Source organism: Notothenia rossii, assembly GCF_949606895.1.
Source record: "Notothenia rossii genome assembly, chromosome: 3".
NCBI classification, from domain to species: Eukaryota; Metazoa; Chordata; class Actinopteri; order Perciformes; family Nototheniidae; genus Notothenia; species Notothenia rossii.
The window spans coordinates 40,059,915-40,082,826 of record NC_136901.1 but is presented as its reverse complement, the minus strand read 5'-3'; the positions used below and the strand labels follow the sequence as shown (position 1 = coordinate 40,082,826).

The 22,912-nt window shown below is 39.3% G+C and overlaps 2 protein-coding genes across 5 annotated transcripts; one reads left to right on the top strand and one right to left on the bottom strand.

The window, feature by feature from the left end:
* Positions 1-1,049: 1,049 nt before the first annotated feature.
* Positions 1,050-12,473, top strand: LOC307033244 (macrophage mannose receptor 1-like). 4 transcript variants are annotated; one of them, XM_079671646.1, is made up of 7 exons: positions 1,050-1,207; positions 1,294-1,391; positions 4,236-4,334; positions 9,889-9,931; positions 10,151-10,549; positions 10,894-11,211; positions 11,645-12,473. In XM_079671646.1, the coding sequence occupies exons 4-7, from the start codon at positions 9,907-9,909 to the stop codon at positions 11,986-11,988; spliced, it is 1,086 nt and encodes a 361-aa protein (XP_079527772.1). In that variant the 5' UTR covers positions 1,050-1,207; positions 1,294-1,391; positions 4,236-4,334; positions 9,889-9,906; the 3' UTR covers positions 11,989-12,473. The 4 variants fall into 4 exon arrangements, with proteins under 4 accessions (XP_079527772.1, XP_079527773.1, XP_079527775.1 ...); XM_079671647.1 differs by lacking the exons at positions 1,050-1,207; positions 1,294-1,391 and adding an exon at positions 2,143-2,269; XM_079671649.1 differs by lacking the exons at positions 1,050-1,207; positions 1,294-1,391; positions 4,236-4,334 and adding an exon at positions 7,086-9,755.
* A 678-nt stretch (positions 12,474-13,151) lies between these two features.
* On the bottom strand, positions 13,152-22,908 carry tkfc (triokinase/FMN cyclase; the record flags this gene model as incomplete). Its single annotated transcript, XM_079671176.1, is given in 16 exon segments — positions 13,152-14,228; positions 15,604-15,696; positions 15,796-15,829; positions 16,197-16,303; positions 16,695-16,801; positions 16,879-17,016; positions 17,473-17,592; positions 17,908-18,024; positions 18,190-18,279; positions 20,118-20,202; positions 20,287-20,321; positions 21,080-21,169; positions 21,730-21,808; positions 22,398-22,571; positions 22,573-22,586; positions 22,845-22,908. Coding segments are annotated over 16 exon segments (1,512 nt in total), but the record flags the coding sequence as incomplete, so codon positions are not given.
* Positions 22,909-22,912: the final 4 nt, after the last annotated feature.

The window sequence follows — 22,912 nt, the reverse complement described above, 5'->3', positions numbered from 1 at the left end:
TTACATAAGACGTGATTATTTGACAGTAAACACATATATAATTTATGGGAATGTAATCGAAAATAATTTCTCCATAGCTGTCATTCTTACAAATCAAACTACATAACAAAAAGTAAGCACACTAAGAAAGTAGGAAATGTGCTGATTAGTCATCAAATGTGATGTTTTTGTTGGTCTAGTTATCTTTCAACACGAGAAGGCGCACTTGAACCAGATTTTCTGTTGAAAATATGTGCCTGCTGTCAGTAAGATATGCCTATGACAGCAATGCATGTATAAACATCTTACAATTTCATAATGACTTTTTGTTGAAAATACATTTCACGTGATAATTAAACATGAGTCTCAATTTAACCCCATGAAGTGTATTGGAAACTTTACTGCACATGTGTTGAGTTTTATACTTGTCAATGGAAAAATTGGAACTCAAATTGATTTTTAAAAGTTTATTGAATATGATCTATAAAACACGTGGCAGAAACATACATATTCATCATTCATGGCCATTTCCACTGATCATAATTCCATTGTTGATATATACTAAAATAGAAAAAAACTGTGTAAAGTATGTGTATTCAGCACTATTCACTTTCTCCACTAAACGGCTCGCTGCAGCTCCCCCCCTCCCTGTGAGCCCAGTGTGCTCCTATTGGTCGGTAAGTTGTGAATCGCGCTGAGCTCCGTGGAGGTGTGATTTCCTTGTTTAGCGATACACAGCCAAACACAGCCAAACTTAACCTGAACACACACAAAGTCACAGCCGAAATAAAAACAATAAGTGTGGCTTGATATTGAGTAAGAAAAAGGTTTATAGGTTGATAAACGCTGTGAGAATTTCGCCGCGATCCCAACTGTCAGCCTGAAGCAGGGAGAAGAAATCAGCGGAGCTGCCTGCACTGAGTGTGTGTGAGGAAGTCTGTGGATTGGTCAATTTGGACCAATCAGCGGGGGCTTAACGTAACGGCTCCGCGGACGTAACGTAACGGCTCCAAGGATTGGCCTATTTAGTTCCGGGTACCCGGAAGAATAAAATGGATGATGACGTTTCACCAACGAGGCGTTTTGGGGACGTATTTTCTGTGTTAGAGTTTTACTCGCTACAGGGTGTACTTTGAGGGTTTTGAATGCAGTTTACATGCAGAAAAACCTTCATAACACACAAGGGGACTGGTAATAACCGGAAAAGCATGACATGGGAGCTCTAAAGGTAGGGTAGGTAAGAATGGAGAAACCAGCGTGAGTGCACTAACATTTGAAAATACGCAGACGAAAAAAATCTGCCCCTTCCTTCAGACTTTCTCACAGAGCCCCTCCTCCAACACGCGCAAACGTGCACATGACCAATGAGGGCACGAGATAACTTTGTGCACAGATGGGAGGCTGACAGGCAGGTAGGCCATCCAGTTATTTTAGCCGGGCTGGTGAAAATGATTGGTCGTGCTTTTTACAGCGCCACGGCTGACATTTTTGTATGTAGATATTGTAAAAGCATTTAATGTATTCATTGTGATCGGGATGTTAAGAGCATTCCATGGAATATAACAAAAAGTGTTTCTGAATTGAATGACCTACCCCACCTTTAATATAAATGTTTCTATAGATAAACATATATTATGTGCTGCTCTCTGATGGACAAACCGTGTTCTGCTAGAGCAGCCTCCCTCTCATCCTTCTGAACATTTTTCAGCGTTGACATTAAACCACCAGATCTCCTTCAAAGTCATAAAGTCAACTTTATTGTCAATTTTCCAGTTTGTGTGTACAGACAGAGAGATCGAAATACCGTATCCCACAACACTGAATACAAAAACAAATTTATATAAAAATATGTATGCAAATATGTATATACCTATATATACACAATCAAAGACACATTTATACATATGCACATATTACAACCTAAATAAAAGCACAAAAATCAATATATACAAAAATAACAGTCACTTCAATATCTTTAAAAATGTACATTAGTGCAAGACTGTCCATAGCAGTTTAAAAAAAAGTGTCCGGTGCTGGATTTTAATGTCTGTGTGTGTGGGGTGTTATAGTCCAGGGGGGAGGGAGGGGAGACAGCCTGGTGGAAAAAAACTGTTCTTTAGTCAAGTAGTGCTCGACCTCAGGCTGCGGAACCTCCTCCCTGAAGGGGAGGGTGAAGAGGCAGATTGTATTTGCTTCATGACTAGCCTCTCAAAGCACTTCATGAAGGTGGAAGTCAGCGCTACGGGACGGTAGTGATTGAAGCAGGAACGTGATGACTTCTTCAGCACAGGTTTGATGGAGGTTACCTTGAAGCACGAGGGAACAACAGCCTGGCTCAGGCAGCCACCGGCAGCCAGTGAAGGCGGAGGAGTGGTGTTACCGTGGGAATAACTTAGGGAGGTTAAAAACCAGTCGAGCTGAAGCAGTTTGAATGAGTTGTAAAGGTTGGATGGTGCTTGCAGGTAGACCAGCCAGGAGGGAGTCCCAGAGTGTTAGTAATCAAGATGTGAGAGGACAGGGGCCTGGAACCTGTGTTGCATTCTGGGTCATTAGGAGAGGTATCCTTATGTTGAGTAGGAGCGGTGGAGCAGCCATGTTAGCAGTGAAGGAAAGTTGGTCATTGAATATCACATCCAGATTCCTGCCAGTGTGAGTTCGGGAAACAACAGAGGCGCCGGTGTTGATGGAGAGATCATGGATGGGAGAGTCTTTACCTGGAAGGAAGAGGAGTTCTGTCTTGTCTGGGTTGAGCTTCAGGTGGTGTGCAAGCATCCACTGGGAGATGTTAGCCGGACAAGCAGAGATAAGACCACCTGTGTTTCAGACCGTGGAAAAGAGGGAAGTCATTTAGTAATTATAATGCAAATGTTATCGCATGCGGTAGGATTTCTCTTCCTTTGAACTAATGGACCAAACCTTGCATTAGCATTTGCTCATCATTTTACTTTTTGGGAGATCTCAAACCACTACGTTGGTGTGAATATGAATGTAACAGTTGGGCTGCTTTTAAGTGTTAGGAGAACACAGGAATGAAGTTGTGAGTTATTTTGATCTTGTTCTCGTTAAGTTAAGTCAAAGGCTTTGTATTATACATGAAATATACAGCAGGTGAAACATGTATTCAGGCCTCTTTATCAGAATAAGGACATGGAAACACAGATGCCAAACTGTATTAAAAAGGTGGACACTGTGACGGTTGCCATGGCAGAGTTATTCAGACAGGAGAGAAATATAGGATAGGTCTGTTTAGGTGTGCTGCAAACCATAGCGTGCACTCATTTTACTTGTGATATGTTTCCTCCTACGTCAAGTAAGAGCAGTCTTTGTTCTTGTTGTGCTGTTTTGATATGTTCATGTAAATGTGATGTTAATATTCCGGGAGCCTTCCTGTGCCACATAGCGACTGCCCGAGTGCTCTGTACATGGCCTGGCTGGATCAGTCTGTAATCGCTGCTGTATTATGTATATTTATAATTCATATTATACTTTAAACATGATCTGTGTAGCTATCAGAAATCAGGGAGTAGTTTCAAATCGTTCCATATCAAGTCGTGTTGGTATCCTACAGTGGCTTACACTTGGTTTTCTTTGTTTTGAGAAATTCCAATGCCAAAACGTTCTTGTTTATGCACGATTTACTGATCGGAAAGTTGAGTGACTTTGTTACAGTTAACATATTAATAATTGTTACAGCCACAAAATCTTGTTTTGTGAGGTCTCAGAGACTTTTGGCCTCTTGACCACAATCAAAGGTCAAACATGTGACAGAAATTGGTTCGTCCTTGAGTCCAAGTGGAAGATTGTGCAAGACTTGAATGAATTCCTCACGTTCTCCTGAGATATAGCATTCACAGGAATGAAATAGCTGGATGGACAGACTCATAAGAAAAGAGACAACAAAGAGATAATGTTTTTGACTTGTGTTTCAGAATAAAGAAACTATGTGACTGAAACTAAAATAATATTGACACACTTGTAATATGAGGGGCTCAAATACAGCCAGAATGTTCCATTAAAGCTGTTTGACATATGTTAACAAGCAATATCCTAACAAAAATATAAACATTCAATAGTTATCATTAGTGCATGTTTTGGAATGGTACATTTATTTCCGTGTGTCAGACAGTCAACAAGAAAGTGTGTTCAACTTTTTTCCCTGTTACATGTAAATGATATTCTTCCCATCAATGGATCCTATATCCACCATGATAAACCTCTTGACATCTGAATTTCAATATTCAAATGTTTGCCCAAAGGTGGCTCAAAGAGAGCAGCGACCTCGTGGATATCTGAGTCTTCACCAGCACATCGAGAGAGACAGAAAGAGAAGCAGCTGACAGGACGACTCAGGAGAAGTAAGTGTGATTCTGTTCAGTCATTTTCATATTTTGTTTATTGTTGAGAAAGATATTCTCCTTCAGAATATTTTCCAAAGGGGAAGAACATTTAATGAATCACATCTCAATCAGAAGCAATGAAATCTAAAACCCTTTTATGTTCATGTATTCCCTTAAATCATGTGTTTCTCTTGAGATCACTTGGAATATTTTATGTATTTGGGTTAGTGGTACATTTTAAATGTTTTATTGGAGATGATGTGTAAGCAATCTTACTCTCAGTTCAATTAAACAAAATGTAATTTTCATTAGGGTTACCTATAATAAAGAAATGATCCCACATCTTTAAATCGGGCTTATAAAAGCAACGATACACAATTGAATTAAGCTTTTATTTCAGTTTACTCTGTTCCGGTTAAAGAGCCCATAAAGTCTCACCAACACCTAACACATAGTGTATGTTTCTGATATTAGGAGTGCATTTGAATAAATAAACAAAAAAATATAGAACCAGAAAAACATAATGGCCTTGATAAAAAAAACACATAAAAAGTCAGTGTTGTTGTACGGCACTATACTGTTATTGTTTAGTTTCTAACTGGTGTTTGCATGTTTCATTCAAATAGGACTTTTTCATCTGCTAAAAATACATTTAATGGTGTTTGCCTACCACCGACGTGCAGTCAGGGGAGGCAGAGCCTCACCTGTCATACTCCAATGTAAGGGAAAAACAACTAAAGAAAAACTAAATAGTAATAATAATAAAATGTCTCCACTGATCTATGATGTAAGTGTGATTAATGTATGATTCCAATCGCTTTTTAAAGTCAAAATCAGCAAATTTGCCTAGCTCTGCTACAACTACGGGTAGCGATGAGAAGTGAGACAGGGACGTGCTCTGCCTCTCATAAGCCCACAGTAACTGGCTGGAGCGCGGGCACTAAATTAGCGCGGTCATTTATTTTGTGAGCGCGCTCAAGCCAGTTACTGTGGGGTGAGAATGCGTCACCCCACAGAAACTGGCTGGAAAGCAGGCCCTAAGCGCATGCCTGTTACCATCTCACTGTAGGTCACCAATGTAATGTTTGTTGACCCCTTTATTAAATGTATCCTCGCCATCCATAGTCTCTAAATAACTTATTTAACGTATATATGATATTTAGGCTCGCTGGTCTCATCAAATAACGGCAATGAAAAAAGCAGAAGGACAGGCAGCCATAACCTTTGCCGCACTGAAGGGGGCGCACGTGAGCCCACAGGTTCTTGTTGCTACTGTTATTCTACGCAGAGACGGATAGACACAAACAACAAACTAGACTTTTGAAACTACAGGAAGATAAGGAGGACTTTTACAAAAAACGAATAGATATTGTTGTCCAGAAGGTTAGCATGGACTTAATCTTCAAGTAAGACCACAACTGTAATGAAAATGGGATCTTACTAAGAAAGAACAATCCAATATTTAGATTTTGGGTATCCTTTTGTTGAACGGTCTGTTTAAAATGAATCGAAGCATCAGATTAAAAAAACTTTTCAAAATAACCGAATATTATGATTAAGGTCAAAATATAATATTTGTAAATCTGACAGACTCACCAGCCATGAAGCTCACCACACGTCACTGTTGCCTACGGTGTAATACGGAGCCCCTAAAGAAGGGGTCGGCAAGTAAGTTTGGCCTTGGGCCACTAGATGGCGTGCCTGAACATAATCAAAGGCTTATTTAAAGTGGACCTATCATGCTATATTTCAACAATATATTGTAGGGCCATACCTATATAAAGTATATAAATATAGTTTTTTTTTCAAAATACCAAACAGATCCTGCATTTTAGCCATGCCTCATTTCGCTCCATTTGCTCTTTCCAGCCCTGTTTTTGCAGGTGGCTGATTCTGTGAGCTGCAGCTGACCAAGCCCCCCTGCATGAGAGGGGAGCGTGCTTTGAGATCAGCTGCTGGGCTGTCAGAAGAGGGGGAGAAAAAGAGATCTTCGTCCTCCGTGTTGTATTCTTATATATGATTATATAGAGTCGTTATTCATTTGTTTTAAAGCTCAATAAATAACAAAGAAGACCTTGGACCGGCACTTTTCTAATTTTGTCCGGAAGATTTAAACTTTAACGTACATGTTGACCGGCGAAAAAAAAATCTAACTGAAACTCTGCCGCACGGTCCCCTCGTTCCTTTGGAAGAGGCGGAGAAGTGGTTGTTTGTCATCTGCTGGTGGAAAACCGGAGAGAATTACAGCGCTTGCCTCGACGGGGAGGGATTGCATTGAATTACAGCAGCAAACGCTTGCCTTGGGGAGGGAGAAAAAGAGCCACAGTGGAGAATAAACAGAAGGGCAACCATGGCAACCATGCAAGGGAAGTCTTCTTCGCTGCTTTTGTGTCAGACTACAGCGCCACTTACAGGCCTGGCATATGTACTACAGCGTCTCCAGCATTTTCGAGTGGCAATGGCCGTGGCCGTAGCAACACCCCATTCCCCTGATAGGTGGAGCATTGCCCATGTAGGCGGAGCTCCTCGTTCCTGACGTCAAACTATTTTCAAATCTGTATCAGTCTGTATCAGATCCGTTCCAGCCCCGTTTTTAGAGATTTGGGTATGGAGGAAAAGAGAAAGGGTTGAGTTTCCTGACACTTGGTGAGTTCCCTGACACACCAGGGACACATACTCATGTATAAAAGACGTACAAAAGTGCATTTTGCATGATAGGTCACCTTTAAGATCCAAAGCTTTGGTGGGTTTTGAATCAATGCGGAGTACAGATGATCAAGCGGCTTCTCCGATTTTGTTGTCAATGTTTTGACTGAACTTTGTTACTGTTCACATATAAGTAAACATTACGTCTGAATGATTTAGTGAGCTGGTGTCATTTTTTTCAAACCGCTTGTTGGCTATTTCAGCACCACGCGCTGTCCACCTACTTATTGATCCACTATCAGCGTCAGTGCACCTCGCTGCCAGATTGTGCCTGTGCTGTACACCCCAGCGCGTGCACTCTGCTCTGCATTGGCCAAACAGCTCGCTGCACCCGCACTGCGAGGGCAACCCAAGTCCCCATCAGCAAAAACACGTGGGTTTGCTATCCTGGCTCCAAAATGGTGGAATGAGCTCCCCATTGAAATCAGGACAGCAGATAGCTTGCACATCTTCCGGCGCAGACTGAAAACTCATCTCTTTCGACTCCACTTCGAGCGATAGAATTACTAACAAAGCACTTATATACTAATAAAGGACTGGCTTATCTAAAGCCAGTTGAGTAGCACTTGAAATGTTTTGGCTCTATGAAACCTGATGTACTTATATGATTCTGTTTTCTTCAGGGTTGTATCTTACTGGTCGAATGTAAGTTGCTTTGGATAAAAGTGTCAGCGAAATGCAATGTAATGTAATGTAATGCTGTGTGTCATTCACTCTCAACATGGATAAAAGTACATTAAGCATTCTTCAGGTGTAGTTAGATTCTCTAGTCTATACTGTATGTGCGACTGTCGGTCCGATATTGTAAAAAATAAATAAAATAAAAACGTTGGTCGCCTATTGCCGACCCATAACCTAAAGTAGGACTGCCCAATACGTCGATAGCGATCACAAAGGTAGTGTGGGTAGATCGCATGGCATTTTAAAAAAAGATTTTAAAAAAAAAAGATTTTTTTTTTTTAAAAGATTTTTTTTAAGTTAGCCTTTCATCCGTCGTTACTATGGCATTTGCCACTTGATTGGCGTACAGGTAAGCCAGTACGAGATCACATATTTCCTAACACGCATGGCCTGCAAAATCACAGACGAGCTGATTACCTAGTTAGCCTTCCAATTTATACAATTCTACTAAAGAAAGGGTATAACAATTACCAAAAATGTACTGAGTTGTATTGTGCCATACGGGTCTATGCAGTTATGAGGGGGGCCTCACCTCCTCATCTGAAGCTATTATGTGCTAATGCGGTGCAATTAGTTTAAGTGCGCCACAGTATATCCGCCGCTGCGAGAGGTTTCCGGCGCTCGTAGTCCACTAGCACCTCCACCCGCCCCCGCTCGTGACACAGATTGGGCAGGGGCGGACCTGTTTACTAACTGGAAGTAGCGAAAAACAACCAACTAAGTTGGCGGAAATGACTAAAGCAGCAACAAAAACAAAAAAAACTAGGTTGGTACAAATGTTAAGCAGCTAGAACAATTGCTTACGTCAGGAGAGAAGCATGGAGCACTTTCTGCTATACAGACAAAACGAACTGGCACTAACCAAGGAAACAGCACAGACTAAATCAGTGGTTCTCAAAGTGGGGGGCGCACCCCCCCAGGGGGGCGCAGAGGCATGACAGGGAGAGACCAGGAGGAAAAATGGTTATTAAAAAAATAATAATAATAAATTCATATTTTGAAAGATTATCGATTCGAAAATCAATAATCTAGACGTACTATTACGTCTGGGTCTCTGTGTTTCATTAAAGCTCGGCTCTGTGTGTGTGTGGAACGAGCCATTTTGTGTGTGTGTGCACGAGCGAGAGAGAGAGTGAGCGCACCGGTACCGGAGATCGTTGTTGTTAGCTTCTGGTGCTAGCGAGCTACGCTAACGGATATAAGGAGTTTTTTCAACAACAAAGTGGAGGAGAGTCCTCTCCTGTCAGACTGAGAGGCTCAGTGAGCTAAAGGACTCTCTCAGTGTTATCTCAGCGGGTCTCAAACATTTTGGTCACCATTAATGTAAACAATTATTTCCGAGGCACACGTTTATATGATCATTATAGTTATAAAAAAATAAGAGAATACATGAAAAACAGGTATGAAATACTATATGACAGTAAAAAAAGAATTCAGTTTAAAAGGGGAGTGATTTGTAAAATATCCATAAAGAAACAGTAAATCTGTTTACAGTTCTGTTTCATATGGGTGTTGAGAGATGTATCCATAGATTTCTTAATGTTGCTCTCAAAGTGCACCAGATTGATGCTTTTAACTTCAATCTTTAAAAATCTTCCCGGGGGAACATGCCCCCCGGACCCCCCTATGTGAGGTCCACACACCACCTGTAAAAATAGCACTTGACCCCTGCTTACACCTATATGCCCTGAGCTGATTATCGAGCCTTCACTGTAACAGTCGCGGGTACATTGTGTATTTGCGTTGGGATTGTTGCAGAATAAAACTCCCCTGTAGCGACCGGTACATTAATGGGAAACCCTAAATGTTTGAGCACCCTCTATGAAACGTCAAGCTACCCCACAGCACCCCCAAAATAAATCTCTGGCGCCGCCACTGAGCCTGACTATTTGTGTTGGGGGGGGCCCAACTTTTTTTTTTCTCCAAAGGGGGGGCCTGACAGAAAAGGTTTGAGAACCACTGGACTAAATACACAGGTGAAGAGTGATCATTAGGGACAGCTGAGGTTCATTGAGGCCAGGCAGGTGATTAAAAGGAAGCAAAAATACACAGGTGAGGGAGTGAGGCGATCAGCCAGGGCCAGGATGTGACTGAAACATTAGGTGTTCAAAAATAATTTCAATGTAACTGACATCATTTATACGATTTATAAATTGTCAATAACAATATTGGTTTCATCTAACAGAGCAAAGATGCAGTGCAGATGCAGTTTGTGCTGATTCTGATGGGTAAGTGGATCATCTTATCAGATTTGTAACTGATATCACATCTGGAGTCGTGAAACAGCTCATAACAATAAAAAGTGGAATAAGTGAACTCAGACCCCGTTAAGATGAAGGGGATGATGTAAGAGGTGGGGGTGATTCTAGTACTCATGAGTTTGATTTAATGATCAGATGCTTGTCATACTGTCAGCTTCATCACTGCAGAATTGTCTCTGTTTTTAGGTCAGTGTTCCTTCTTCACATGTCACCTCTATGAGTACCACTTCATTCAAGAGGGAAAGACCTGGGATGAAGCCCAGAGTTACTGCAGAGAGCATTACACTGACCTGGCTACAGTGTCTGACATGAGAGACGTGGAGAGACTGACTAACTCTCCACAGACTACAGACGCCTGGATTGGACTGAGGAGCATCAATGAAAGAGATATCAAAGAGTGGCACTGGTCTGTGTCGGGGGAGAAGTACAATCCTACAGAATTTAATCCAGGATGTGCGCCAGAATGGGGTCCAGGTCAGCCGAACAATGGAGGTGTCAATCTTCAGAACTGTGTGGTGATTAAGGCACCAAAAAAATTGAACGATCTCCATTGTTCTCAAAGACGCGAGTGTATCTGCTACAATGGTGAGTATATGTCAATATTAACGCTATATACATTATATCATACTGTGTAACAATAGTTGAAAGACAAACTCATGTTGTAGAGTTACATTTAATGAAAAGAAATGTTGCTTTTCACTTTTCACTTTTTACTGTGATGATACAATTCTACTTGTTTGAATATATGGTAATGGTAAAGTATAGGCCTATTTTTTTATTATTCGATCTACATTATTATACCAAACACTTTCATCAGTCTGAAACGTAAGTGAGATCGTGTTCAGTATATTTAACATCATTGTTTAACATGATTTAAGTAAGACAAAATTATTTTAAAAATTGTAAAATGTGTCTTTTCATTCTCACAGAAACAGGGCCACAGAAATACTTTGTAATTGATGAAAAAAAGAACTGGTTTCAGGCTCAGAGCTACTGCAGAGAGCATCACACTGACCTGATCAGTGGAATCAAACAGCTCAATGAATTCAAGGATCAGCATTTCTCCTCGTGGATCGGCCTGTTCAGAGAGATCTGGAGTTGGTCAGATGGGAAGAATTTCTCTTTCAGACACTGGGATCCGGACTCATTTGAAGATAAAGCCTCAAAGACTTGTGCTATGACCACTTCAAATGGAAAATGGAGCTCAGACACCTGCACAGAGGAAAAACCCTTCTACTGCTATGACGGTGAGTTTGTCATTGAATGTTTTTTTGTTTCATGCTTTTTCCTTAAATATTTTTTATAAAATATCATATTGAATATCCTTTTGTGGAAAACATATGTATAACACACACAGAATTACAGATCTGGATAATGTGTTTATTCTTATAGAAAAAATATTATTTTACTTAAAATTATATAAAAACGCAAAAGAGCAGTTTTAAATATCACAAAGCTATTTGTTTGTTTTGGTCCTTAAGAAAGATCTTTTAAACCTGGCTTTTACATAAGGTGCCGCATCATTTCTGGCCTTATTTTTCCTTGTCGTTGGTTTTCATTTTATTTTTATCTCCTTAACTTAAGCAACAAATGATCCTTATATGAAAGGTGCTATATTATTGAAGTTGAGAATTGTTTTGCAATACATGGTAACCCTAACTAAAAAAATGTCAATTACAGACAAAGTGATCCTGATCAATGAGAGTAAGACTTGGGATGAGGCCCTGACTTACTGCAGAGAGAACCACCGTGACCTGATCTCCATCACTGACCGTCACCAGCAGAGATGGGTCGAAAAGAGAGCCAAGATGGCCGACACTGAGTTCGTCTGGCTGGGAATGCGCTACACCTGCATTCTGGATCTGTGGTTCTGGGTCATTGATCGTCTGGTCTGCTATGACAACTGGGCCCAAAAAGAAAAGACAAGACAAGTTCATTGTGACATGGCTACAGTCATGAAGAGAGATGGGGAGTGGTACAAAAAGGCTGACTATGAAAAGTTTCATTTCATCTGCGCTAAGTAAACCCATTGGTATATTTACTGCAACAAGCTCACTCTTCTCTAATATGTATCTGCTCTCTGGGTTTATTGAATGGCTCTAGTTCAAATATAGAAATCACAACCTGAAGAGGGGAGACACTAAATTACTAACAGATTACTAACTGAGGTTGAGAAAAATGGGCAACACTAAATGTAACATGTGCCTCTGTGAACATCTGAATTACTTTATGATATGGACTTGTTGTAGTAGTTATTGATATAATGCATGTATATTTATCCTCTCAAAGTGTGAAACCTGTAATCTTCATTTGAATTGTTGTTGTGTCCTATTATATTTTTATGAGAAAAAATATATAAAAAGACAAATCTATAATGTTGCTTTTCAGAATTATTTTACATTATGGTTGAAATGTGGTGATGGTTATAATATGTGTATCACTATTTTTGTCATATTTACCTAAATGGAGTTTTAACTGGATGTTTAATTGTCTAAAGCTGAATAAACGATCTGACCCAAAAACAAGGTGTGGTTCTTTCATCCACTGGCTTTAAATAGTCATATTTTAAATGTACATAAGAGGTGCTTATTGGACAGTAAACACATATATAATGTATGGGTATGTAATCGAAAATAATTTCTCCATAGCTGTCATTCTTACAAATCAAATGAGGACTGTGTTTGAGTTCACTGACAGATTAGATTCTGGATTTTTTAGAGTGAATATGCAGCTTGTCAAAATGCACCCTAAGTAAACAGGAATTAGTCATATCATAGAAGTAGAAGATGTTTTTGTTGTTGTTCTTATTTTTCAACACTAGAGGACGCAGTTGAACCAGCTCTTCTGTTGGTGCCTGCTGTCGTTGGGATGTGCCCACTATAAGAACAGTTATTCAAGAACAACTACTGGAAATAAACGATTAATTGGACGATAACAATATGTTAATAACCAACTATGGCATGACATTTTCAATTTGTTCTGGTATCCATCATATAGTGTGTGTGTGTGTGTGTGTGTGTGTGTGTGTGTGTGTGTGTGTGTGTGTGTGTGTGTGTGTGTGTGTGTGTGTGTGTGTGTGTGTGTGTGTGTGTCAGGAAGTTGGCGAATTAAAGTAAGAAAGAAGCGTTGAAAGACAGAAGAAAAAGATTTGCAGATGTTTTTGTTAAATCATAAAACACACACTTAGTAGTTTATTTACCGTTTATTATTTACAGTTTAATCGTCATTTTATTCATTAGAATTAACACTGTTTTTTAAGAAAGTGCATTTGAATTCCATGAACAGCATTTGCTACACAGAGATTACAAAACATGATAATAAATGTAATAATATTTGACTTTTTTATACACGTTCATTATGTAGATAGACAACAAACTACCAAGTTGCATCATGGGAAATGTAGGAACCGGTGTTATTTTGTATTTCATTGGTAGTAACAAGGTATGTTAAAGGACTGACTTATACACATGTTTGTGTTTTATGTTTCAAAAAGTCATCTAAATAATAATTAAGATGCATTATAACAATAACTATTTAAGTCTTGCTAAACTTTGATTGGATACACAGTATTTCTGAGCTTGTTAATCACATTTTAAAGGATCATACCAAGGTTTTTCCTCTTGTTTTTACCCTTTACTAAATCTTAAATACACAATATTTGTAGATATCTTTCATTCACTGTGTAAAAGCTATGTGAATTACCTTGAAAGTGCTTCAGAGACCTCAAAATCACACTATTTTTCTCACATAATCTTAGTATTAGCCTGGTGATAGTGATCAAGTAATAATACAAATCCATTATTACTACAATTGATTTAATACTTACTAGACATGATTGTATTTGCAGTATTTCTAAGCTTGTTAAGTAATTGTTAAGGACCACTGGTTTTTTACTAATCTTACATCACTGCTCGCTGCTTTAAGCGAGATGTTCTGTTTATAAAGTACCTTTTTCTCAAGTTCCTGTTCACTGAATGAAAGCTATGAAAATTAGCTTTGAATGTGCTTCAGAGAAATCCACATCACTTTATTTTCTCACACTTAACTCTAGTATAACCCTGGTGATAGTGATAATCTTCTCTGATACTGTTTGCTGTTTTTACTTCTTCTTCTCTTCCTCCAGGGTCTCCATCACGGTTCTCATGATGGTTGCCACGGCGACGGCTCCGGGGTCTGGCAGCGAGACTCGCTCCGCCGCGATGTAGCTCGCCCGACCCGCCATCGCTGTGAGGTCAAGGGTCGACTCCGCCCCCAAGGACGCTTTCTAGAGAGAGAGAGAGAGAGAGAGAGAGAGAGAGAGAGAGAGAGAGAGAGAGAGAGAGAGAGAGAGAGAGAGAGAGAGAGAGAGAGAGAGAGAGAGAGAGAGAGAGAGAGAGAAGATAAGGCATGTGATTTAAGAAAGTACAAATCAATTTGGTCGCACTGTAGGAAGTCTCTCTTTTTATTTATTATATTTAATAATTAATATGTTCAAAACTAGCTTTCAGAAGTGCAAATGGCAGAAATCGAAGCTCATTATAAAATAAACACAACATAGGATTTACTTTCAAATACTTAGATTTGATTTTGTAAAATGTAAAAAATAAGAATATTGTTAAACAAAAAGTCATCCTTATCCATAAAAATATTACTTTAAATTAGGGCTGTCAAACGATTAACATTTTTAATCAGATTAATCACAGCTTAAGAAATAATTAATTATGATTAATCACCATTCTAACTATGGCCAAAATATGACATTTCTTTATGTATATTGTTGTGGGAATGGAAAGATACATGAAAGAAGGCGGATATATCCATTTAACATACAGTATGTATGTTTATTATAACATTGTTCTGTGTGTCAAAATGAAAGACAGCGCACACACCTATCAATCATCAAACCGTGGGGTCTTATTTCATTACGTGTTGATTTCTATCAACACGTAATGTTGTATCGCTGTATGATGCACTACACAGCAAAAGTATTCTCCGTCGGGACTTACTGCAACAACACCACGCCGTTATCTTGATTCTGATTGGCCAGAAGACATTATCAAAGATGTTCTATTGAGAAGACGATCACTACTTGACAAAAGTTTTCAAAACCGTTTCTGGTCTTCGGTGTTTCAAGACAAGTGGCTACTGAAATCAATCTTACTAACTGCTGTCTATGCAATTTACTCGGCGCGAGTTGGCGGACTTTATTTTGCTTACTTTAACATAATTTTTCATGGTGGGGCTAAGCCATTTCTTGGTATGGCTGTAGCCTACCCCAGCGCTGCCACTGGTGGGATGTATGGGGCGGGCCATTCTGCACATGCGTTAAATGCGTTAAATATTTTAACGCAATTAATTAAAAAAATTAATTACCGCCGTTAACGCGATAATTTTGACAGCATTACTTTAAATACAATTTTGCAATCCAAAAGTATATACATCCTACAATAAAGCTTCAGAATGCAGACATTGGATAATATGATAGATCAAATGTGAATATAATGTTCCACAAATTTCCCAATCATTAGTTTCTACTTGAACATTTTGTTGTAGAAAATCACTTTACGGATACACTAGTAATGGGGAATTTTAAATATGTATTTTTACAGAGAGATTTGGGAGAAGGAAGTCTTATAATTAAACATAAATGTGTATGTTACCTTCACAGCATTATGCAGTACAGCCACCTGTCCACCGGGTAGAGCTGTTTTCAGCTTCATCAGCTCATCCACAGCAGGACACAAAGCATCCAACTAGCGAGGAGGAAAAGAGATTTCAAAAGCTTTTTAATGACTATCTTGCTGCTGAGGAACGGATAAATGTCCAGAAAATATGTTGAGACGATAACTTACCATCGTTCTGTCTCCAACGTCAGCACCACCATACCTGAAAAGAGTTACAGATGGTTAATCAATTTGCATTTAGTTGTTGTTGCTGTTTGACCTATCAATTAACTTTATTGTGGTAGTGTTTATTTATTTATTTAATTACAAACATATTGAAGCTTCTAGAGTGCATGGTGAGTTTTAGTTTGGACAATAAGTTATGTTTGACGTATACTAAGAGGGTTAAAATCCTTAAAACTGAGAAATAATGTGTTTTCCCGTGAGAATTGACTAACTTCTGACATAACATAATAGTGTCTTCAGTACCACAGAGGTGATTATTAGATTATATAATAAGAATATACATACTTTATTGAAGTGAAATTGAAAAACAAATGTGTTACAGCAGCGTGTAAACAAAGCATTACTTCTTCATGGCCTGTGTCCCAGCATGCATTGCAGTAGCCCAGGCTGAACCTTTGCTCTGCCCTTCGGTCACATGACCTGCCGCCGCCGTCAGGAATAGGCTGTACAACTGTAACACACACATGAAGAAGAGAGTGTGTGTGTGAGCGAGCGTGCATGTGTGTGTGTGTGTGTGTGTGTGTGTGTGTGTGTGTGTGTGTGTGTGTGTGTGTGTGTGTGTGTGTGTGTGTGTGTGAGAGAAGTAGTGTTTAATTCCAACTTTATGTCAAAATCTGTTAAAATCTAGATTAAAGATTTGATTTCATTTATTGATCTCAAATCTGAAAAAACAGTGAAATTAAATAGAGAACATTCAAAAACAGTGAAAACACTTCAACAGTAAAAAGATATACATGTATAGAGTATTATCTATCAAATACACAAACAAATAAGTTATAGAATACACTTTTAATACATCAGTCTTGGCTTTTTTTTTTTGTAGAATATGTTAGAAAACGTACCGCTCCTGAAGACCCGCCCATTTTCTCCTGGACCAATCCAGCGAGGACTGACAACAGTCGCCCAGGGCAACCAGGAACCACATGATCCTGGAGCCACTCCTGAATGGCTGAAAGACCGTTTTAAAACATCTTTATTTCGATTTAAAACACTTGAATGTCATCAAAGCTTCTGTAGATGATGTACCTTTAGCAGCCTGAGCGTGAGTGTTACCGCAATCTCCGTCCCCGGAAGCACGGTCCAACGCATTCAGTTCCTCCTGCTTCTCCAACAGTGTGGTACAAACTTTAACCAGCACTTTACGCATGACGGGACTCAGAGGCCCTGCGGGAAATTAAAAGAGACAGGCTTAGTTAATAAATCATTTATCCAATTACTCCATGTCATCACTGCAGGTTGTCGTTTCAAATGATCATATAATTATTTAAAACATAATAGTCTTATACTTAAATTGTATTTTTAGTCTTGTATGTGTTTAACAGAGACAGATGTTAAGGGTTTACATTTCAGGAGGGCAAAAGGAAGTGTATGGTTTAATGATGGGATGTAGGACCAGTTGGATGTTTTCTTTCATGAATATATAGTGTGACTGTAAACTGTGTTCGGGGTGCAAAACTTATTTTTCCCTCTGAGAATGAAGTCGCTCTGTTCCTGCATGAGATTGATTTCACTTGTATTTTGACTTTCTTTATTACTTTATTAAATATAACAAAAGACAAACTTTGTCCATGAATCATTCATCAGTTTCTCTTAAGAATTTCCTCCACAGTGAATCCTCACCTTCTTTGTGTGTGTGGTCCTGTGGGCGGGGGCTCATCTCTGGAGCTTCTGTGATGAAGCTGCGTCCGCTCACACACACACTGCTGAGGTTCGGCCAGGCGGGGGCGCTGGTCTTAGCATCTATAGGATATACAGTGTACGACAAAATAACAATAACCCTCACAGACATAGGAACAGCACATGTACAGGTCAAAAAGAAGTTGGATTGAAGCCTGGATATACAAAATAATTAAATTAAAGGTGGTTTAAATTTAAAAAATTGCGTTTTTCATGCAAAACTGGCAGAGAATAGTGTTTACAGCCATGCAAAGTATTCAACCTTATATATATATATATATCCGAATATTTAACAAACTAAGAAGTTTAAAGATATTTGTGTGTGTGCGTGTGCGTGTGCGTGTGTGTGTGTGTGTGTGTGTGTGTGTGTGTGTGTACCAAACAGTCTCAATGTTTCCTGGTCGACCGTCATCACGCTCAGCGAAACTCCCACCATCTCCAGTGAGGTCATAAACGACCCCGACATCACCCTGGCAACCACCACACCGCGACTCTCTGTAACCGTAGAAACACTGGTTATTCAACACATCCTGTATCCATGTTTAGTATTAACGAGAGGTCACAAGGTCAACAAAGGGAATAGAGTGGTGCAGGAATGAGTCCTAAAACCGGGGGAAATTAGCCAGCTTTTTTTTTAGCACTTCTTGTATCCACGGTTACCCAGACAGATGATGGTTGCTCTGGTAACAACAGCCATCTCCAGACAGGACAACGCTCCAAGGTTGTTCACACACACCACCACACTGTTGCCTGTGTGGAAGAAGAAGAACAAGGAGTGTGAAAAATAAATGTCAGCATGCATTCAAAGTTGTATTACTTCCGGTTATTATTCCATATTTTATTTCTATGTAAATACTGTTATATCAAATCAGGTTTTATTTATAGCACATTTTTAAAACGATTTTTGGTCGAGCCAAAGTGCTGTACATATAATAATTACGTTACAGTAAGGACACAATACAGTAAATACAACAGCACAATTTGTGCAGAATATCAGTATGAGAAAACGACACCCTCTGTCCTCAGACCCTCACATCGTACAAGGAAAAACTTCCGGAGAAAAACCCACAGTTTAAAGGGGAACATGGGAGAAACCTCAGGGAGAACAACAGAGGAGGGATCCCTCTCCCAGGACGGTCAGACGTGCAATAGATGCCGTGTGTATATCGAAAAGATAATACATTTTACAGTGTAGGTAGACCGAATGTTTGGAAATGCATGTGTCTGTAATAAGAAGAGGAATCCACAGGGATGTCAACAATCTTGTGGGAGCCATCAGTTTTATATATATATATATATTAGGGCTGTCAAGTTAACGCGTTAATAACCCAAAAAGAAATTAACGCCACTAATTATTTTAACGCATGTGTATTTTTTGTCCTCGGCCGCCCCCGTAGTTTCAGAGCGCATCGAGTTTAAAATATCATCTACAAGCTGATGCTGACAGTGGTGCTGAAGTACTTCCACGCTCACCGGCAGGCCCGGACTGGCCATCGGGAGGACCGGGAGGGTGTGTGTATGTGTGGCACAAGCGAGTGAGAGGGAACGCGCACACCTTACGTGTATTGTTGTTGTTAGCATCTGGTGCTAGCTAGCTGCGCTAACGGATATAAGGAGCTGTTTCAATGAAAACAGAGGAGCGACATTTCGCCGACAACTGCGCCGAGCACTTGACTTTATGCAGGTAGCCAGACAGTGGGACATTGTACGAAAAGTCAGCACACTCAGCACGGATAGTGCAACATGATTGCAGCGTCCAGGCAGCTCCCGTTCGAGCATATATATGCCTTGAGTTGCACATAGCTCCAACGATCCATCACAGTGTCTCCACACACACACACACACACACACACACACACACACACACACACACACACACACACACACACACACACACACACACACACACACACACACACACACACACACACACACACACACACACACACACACACACACACACACACACACACACACACACACACACACACACACACAGTATTGTATTATTGTATGAGAGAGGTTCCAGGTTGAATTGAGGCGACTATTTGTAATATTCAGCGGTTGTTGTGTTTAATATTCATGAGAATATTTGTCATTGTTCAAATGATAATAAACAAACATCTGCATAAAGCATATTTGTCCACTCATATGTTGATGAGAGTATTAACAACTTGAAAAATATCCCTCTGAGGTACATTTACAACAGATAAAAAATGTGCGATTAATTTGCGATTAACTATGGACAATCATGCGATTAAATATTTTAATCGACTGACAGCCCTAATATATATATATTTTTAAAATATTTTTCTAGTTCTCTATCTGTGTTTTAAATGTTTTACTTTTATGTATACACCATGACATCAAGTCAAATTCCTCGTACGTGTCAACTTACCTGGTAATAAACCTGTTTCTGATTCAGATTTTAAATATCACATTCTATTTACGTGTAAATAGACTTTTGCACTATTATTTAATATAATTTTTGTATTTTATTATATAACTATGTTGCATTGTTGGAGGAGCTCGGGTCAGAAGAATTTCATTGCCAATTTTTACACTGTCGCTTAATTTGAATCAAATACCTGACTTGAGCGGCAGATGTGATTGGCTGTCATTGTTGGTCATGTGATCTATCATGGTCTTCACCACCTCGTCAGCGGACGCCACCTGATTAAGAGGAATTATTAAGACGAATAAGTGAGAATATTAACAGAAAAAGGGTAAAAAGATTCTTATTGTAAGCTGACTCACCTTTGATCTCTTGATTCCAGGCTCACCGTGGATCCCTGAAGATAAAAACAATGCAGTCAACGTTTAGAAATAACAGAGTTTAATACCATTTATCCCTCTTATTGCAGTTTTGACGCTTTATTTCCCAATTTCCAATGTGTATGTGATGCATTAGCCAGTAGGAAAACAGGCTGCATAGGTTCTCAGGTATCGTCCCAAACACTTGGGACAAAACAATTTAATTCAAAGAGAGCATTAACTGTGAGTAAAAACTAGCCTACTTTTGCAGTAATTAAAACCTCTTATAACTTAATACGAACCTGTTCACCATGGCCTTTGACCCCTAACCTATCACAGTCCCCCTACTTCCACTCCTACTGCTATTTATTACATTTAAAAACATTTATTTTATTATTTGCCCCTTTTGTTTGTTTGTTTGTTTGTTTACCATGTAAAATGGCCTTGGGTCCCTTGAAAGGCGCTATACAAATGTAATCTATTATTATTATTATTATTATTATTTGTAATACACCTAACAGTTTTATAATCTATTTCAAGATGTTAATTAACCTACAGTGGGAGAAAGACATTCAATTGGTACCAACATATTTACTACATTTATATACAGTAAGTAGGGACTATATCCGCAGTAAGCACAATATTTCGTGAGGTAAAATATGGTAAAAATATTTGAAAAAATAATAGGTAAAATATCAAATAATAACAATAATAAAAATACAAAAAATCAATTGAAATGTCTCTCTTCTTCACATTTCCACCTTTTCTCCTCATCCATCTCTCCCCCTTTCCTCACCCAGCCCAATCTCCATGTCTCCCGGCGGCAGGTCAAAAGAGGGGAGACAGCCGGGGACACTGCAGGGAGACAGACTCACCCCCAGAGTCCCTGTAACACACACACACACACAGTTATATCCAAAGAGGAACATTAAAGAGGAAGTTTGTAAACAAAATATGACTGTCAAGATGGAAACACGGTACACACACACACACACACACACACACACACACACACACACACACACACACACACACACACACACACACACACACACACACACACACACACACACACACACACACACACACACACACACACACACACACACACACACACACACACACACACACACACACACACACACACACACACACACACACACACACACACACACACACACACACACACACACACACACCTTCAGGGGACATTACATTGACTTACATGCATTTCCTGGAGACTTATCCTAATCTTGACCATAACCAACATATGCCTAACCCTAACCATTACCCATACCCTGAAATTAATGATTCCCCTTATGGGGACCTCCATTTTGTCCCCATAAGGGAAGCCAGTCCCCACATGTGACTATGTAAACAGATGTAGGTCCCCAAAAGGATAGTAATGCCAGGACACACACATAGTCAAAATTAAAAGAGACTCACCAATCCCCTTCAAAACCTCCGTCACCTTGGAAACAATCTGGACCAATGAGCAGCCTTCTTCTGCTAAAGCACCCGCCAGCTGGGAGAAAATGGGAGTGTTTTTTTAAGAGCATGTAGCATGAGGTGCAACGTTTTCAGAAACAAATAAAGACATACTGTATGTGGTCCAGTTGCATGATGGGAAGTAAAACACTGAAGTAGAACAAGAAACTTTATTCATCCCGGGTAAGCTAGTCAAATCAAATTAAATAGAATAAAAAATGTTGTCCACCTGGATGTGTACTTTTGTAAATTGTGTATCTTTAATATGTTGCACATGCCTCTAATTTAATATTTAGCTATTTTTTGCGATAAAAATGTACATTTCAAATTCAAATTAAATACAAATAACACAATACAATTAAATAATAATACAAAAGATTGGTTATAAGAAATAGACAGCAAGGAATACATTAGAATAAATTATATTAATAAAATATAATGTTTTTATTTTTAACTTCTTATGTTTATATTAATATATTTTTAGTTTAAATTGGAGCATAAAACCCAATGTCCCCCGGAAGAAGAATGTACACATTTTAAATGTACCTTGAATTAAGATTATCTCCATGTTGAAGCTTGTTGTTGTTGTTGTTGTTGTTGTTGTTGTTGTTGTTGTTGTGGTTTACCTTGTGTATGAAGATGGTTCCACACAGTCCTCTCCTTCCCGCCTTACTGGGTTGGTTGAAGGCGCAGTCGTCGGCAACTATCACCATGTCGACGTCAACGCCATGGTTACGGGCCTGCTCAGCAGCCAATCCGAAGTTGAGGCGGTCGCCGGTGTAGTTCTTCACGATGAGGAGGGACCCCTGAGGCACCTTAGGAGAGAGAGAGAAATATACTTATATATCTTTTATTATTGTTGATTAATTTCATAATTTTAAAAATAAATTAATAAAATATACAATGGTGGCTGCAAATATCTTACTCTAAATAAAACCATAAGATAGTGTTGTAGAAAGTCAGTAGCTGCGTTTCATTAATTACCCCAGTGATGAACCCACACACACTGTACCCAGTGACTTACACATTTATTGCCCCTTATAAACAAAATTAAAAACTGTGTATTTACGTACCTGCGTTGTGCAAAGACAGAATGGCCGCCAGGATGCTGGCAGGAGGAGGAGAAGCAAACACTCCCCCT

What these genes read in the sequence shown, in the direction of transcription:
- LOC307033244 (XM_079671646.1), top strand. Translation starts at nt 9,907, where the DNA reads ATGCAGTTTGTGCTGATTCTGATGG. An exon ending in GTTTGTGCTGATTCTGATGG is followed by an intron (nt 9,932 to 10,150) that starts GTAAGTGGATCA and finishes CTCTGTTTTTAG; the next exon opens with GTCAGTGTTCCTTCTTCACA. An exon ending in CGAGTGTATCTGCTACAATG is followed by an intron (nt 10,550 to 10,893) that starts GTGAGTATATGT and finishes TCATTCTCACAG; the next exon opens with AAACAGGGCCACAGAAATAC.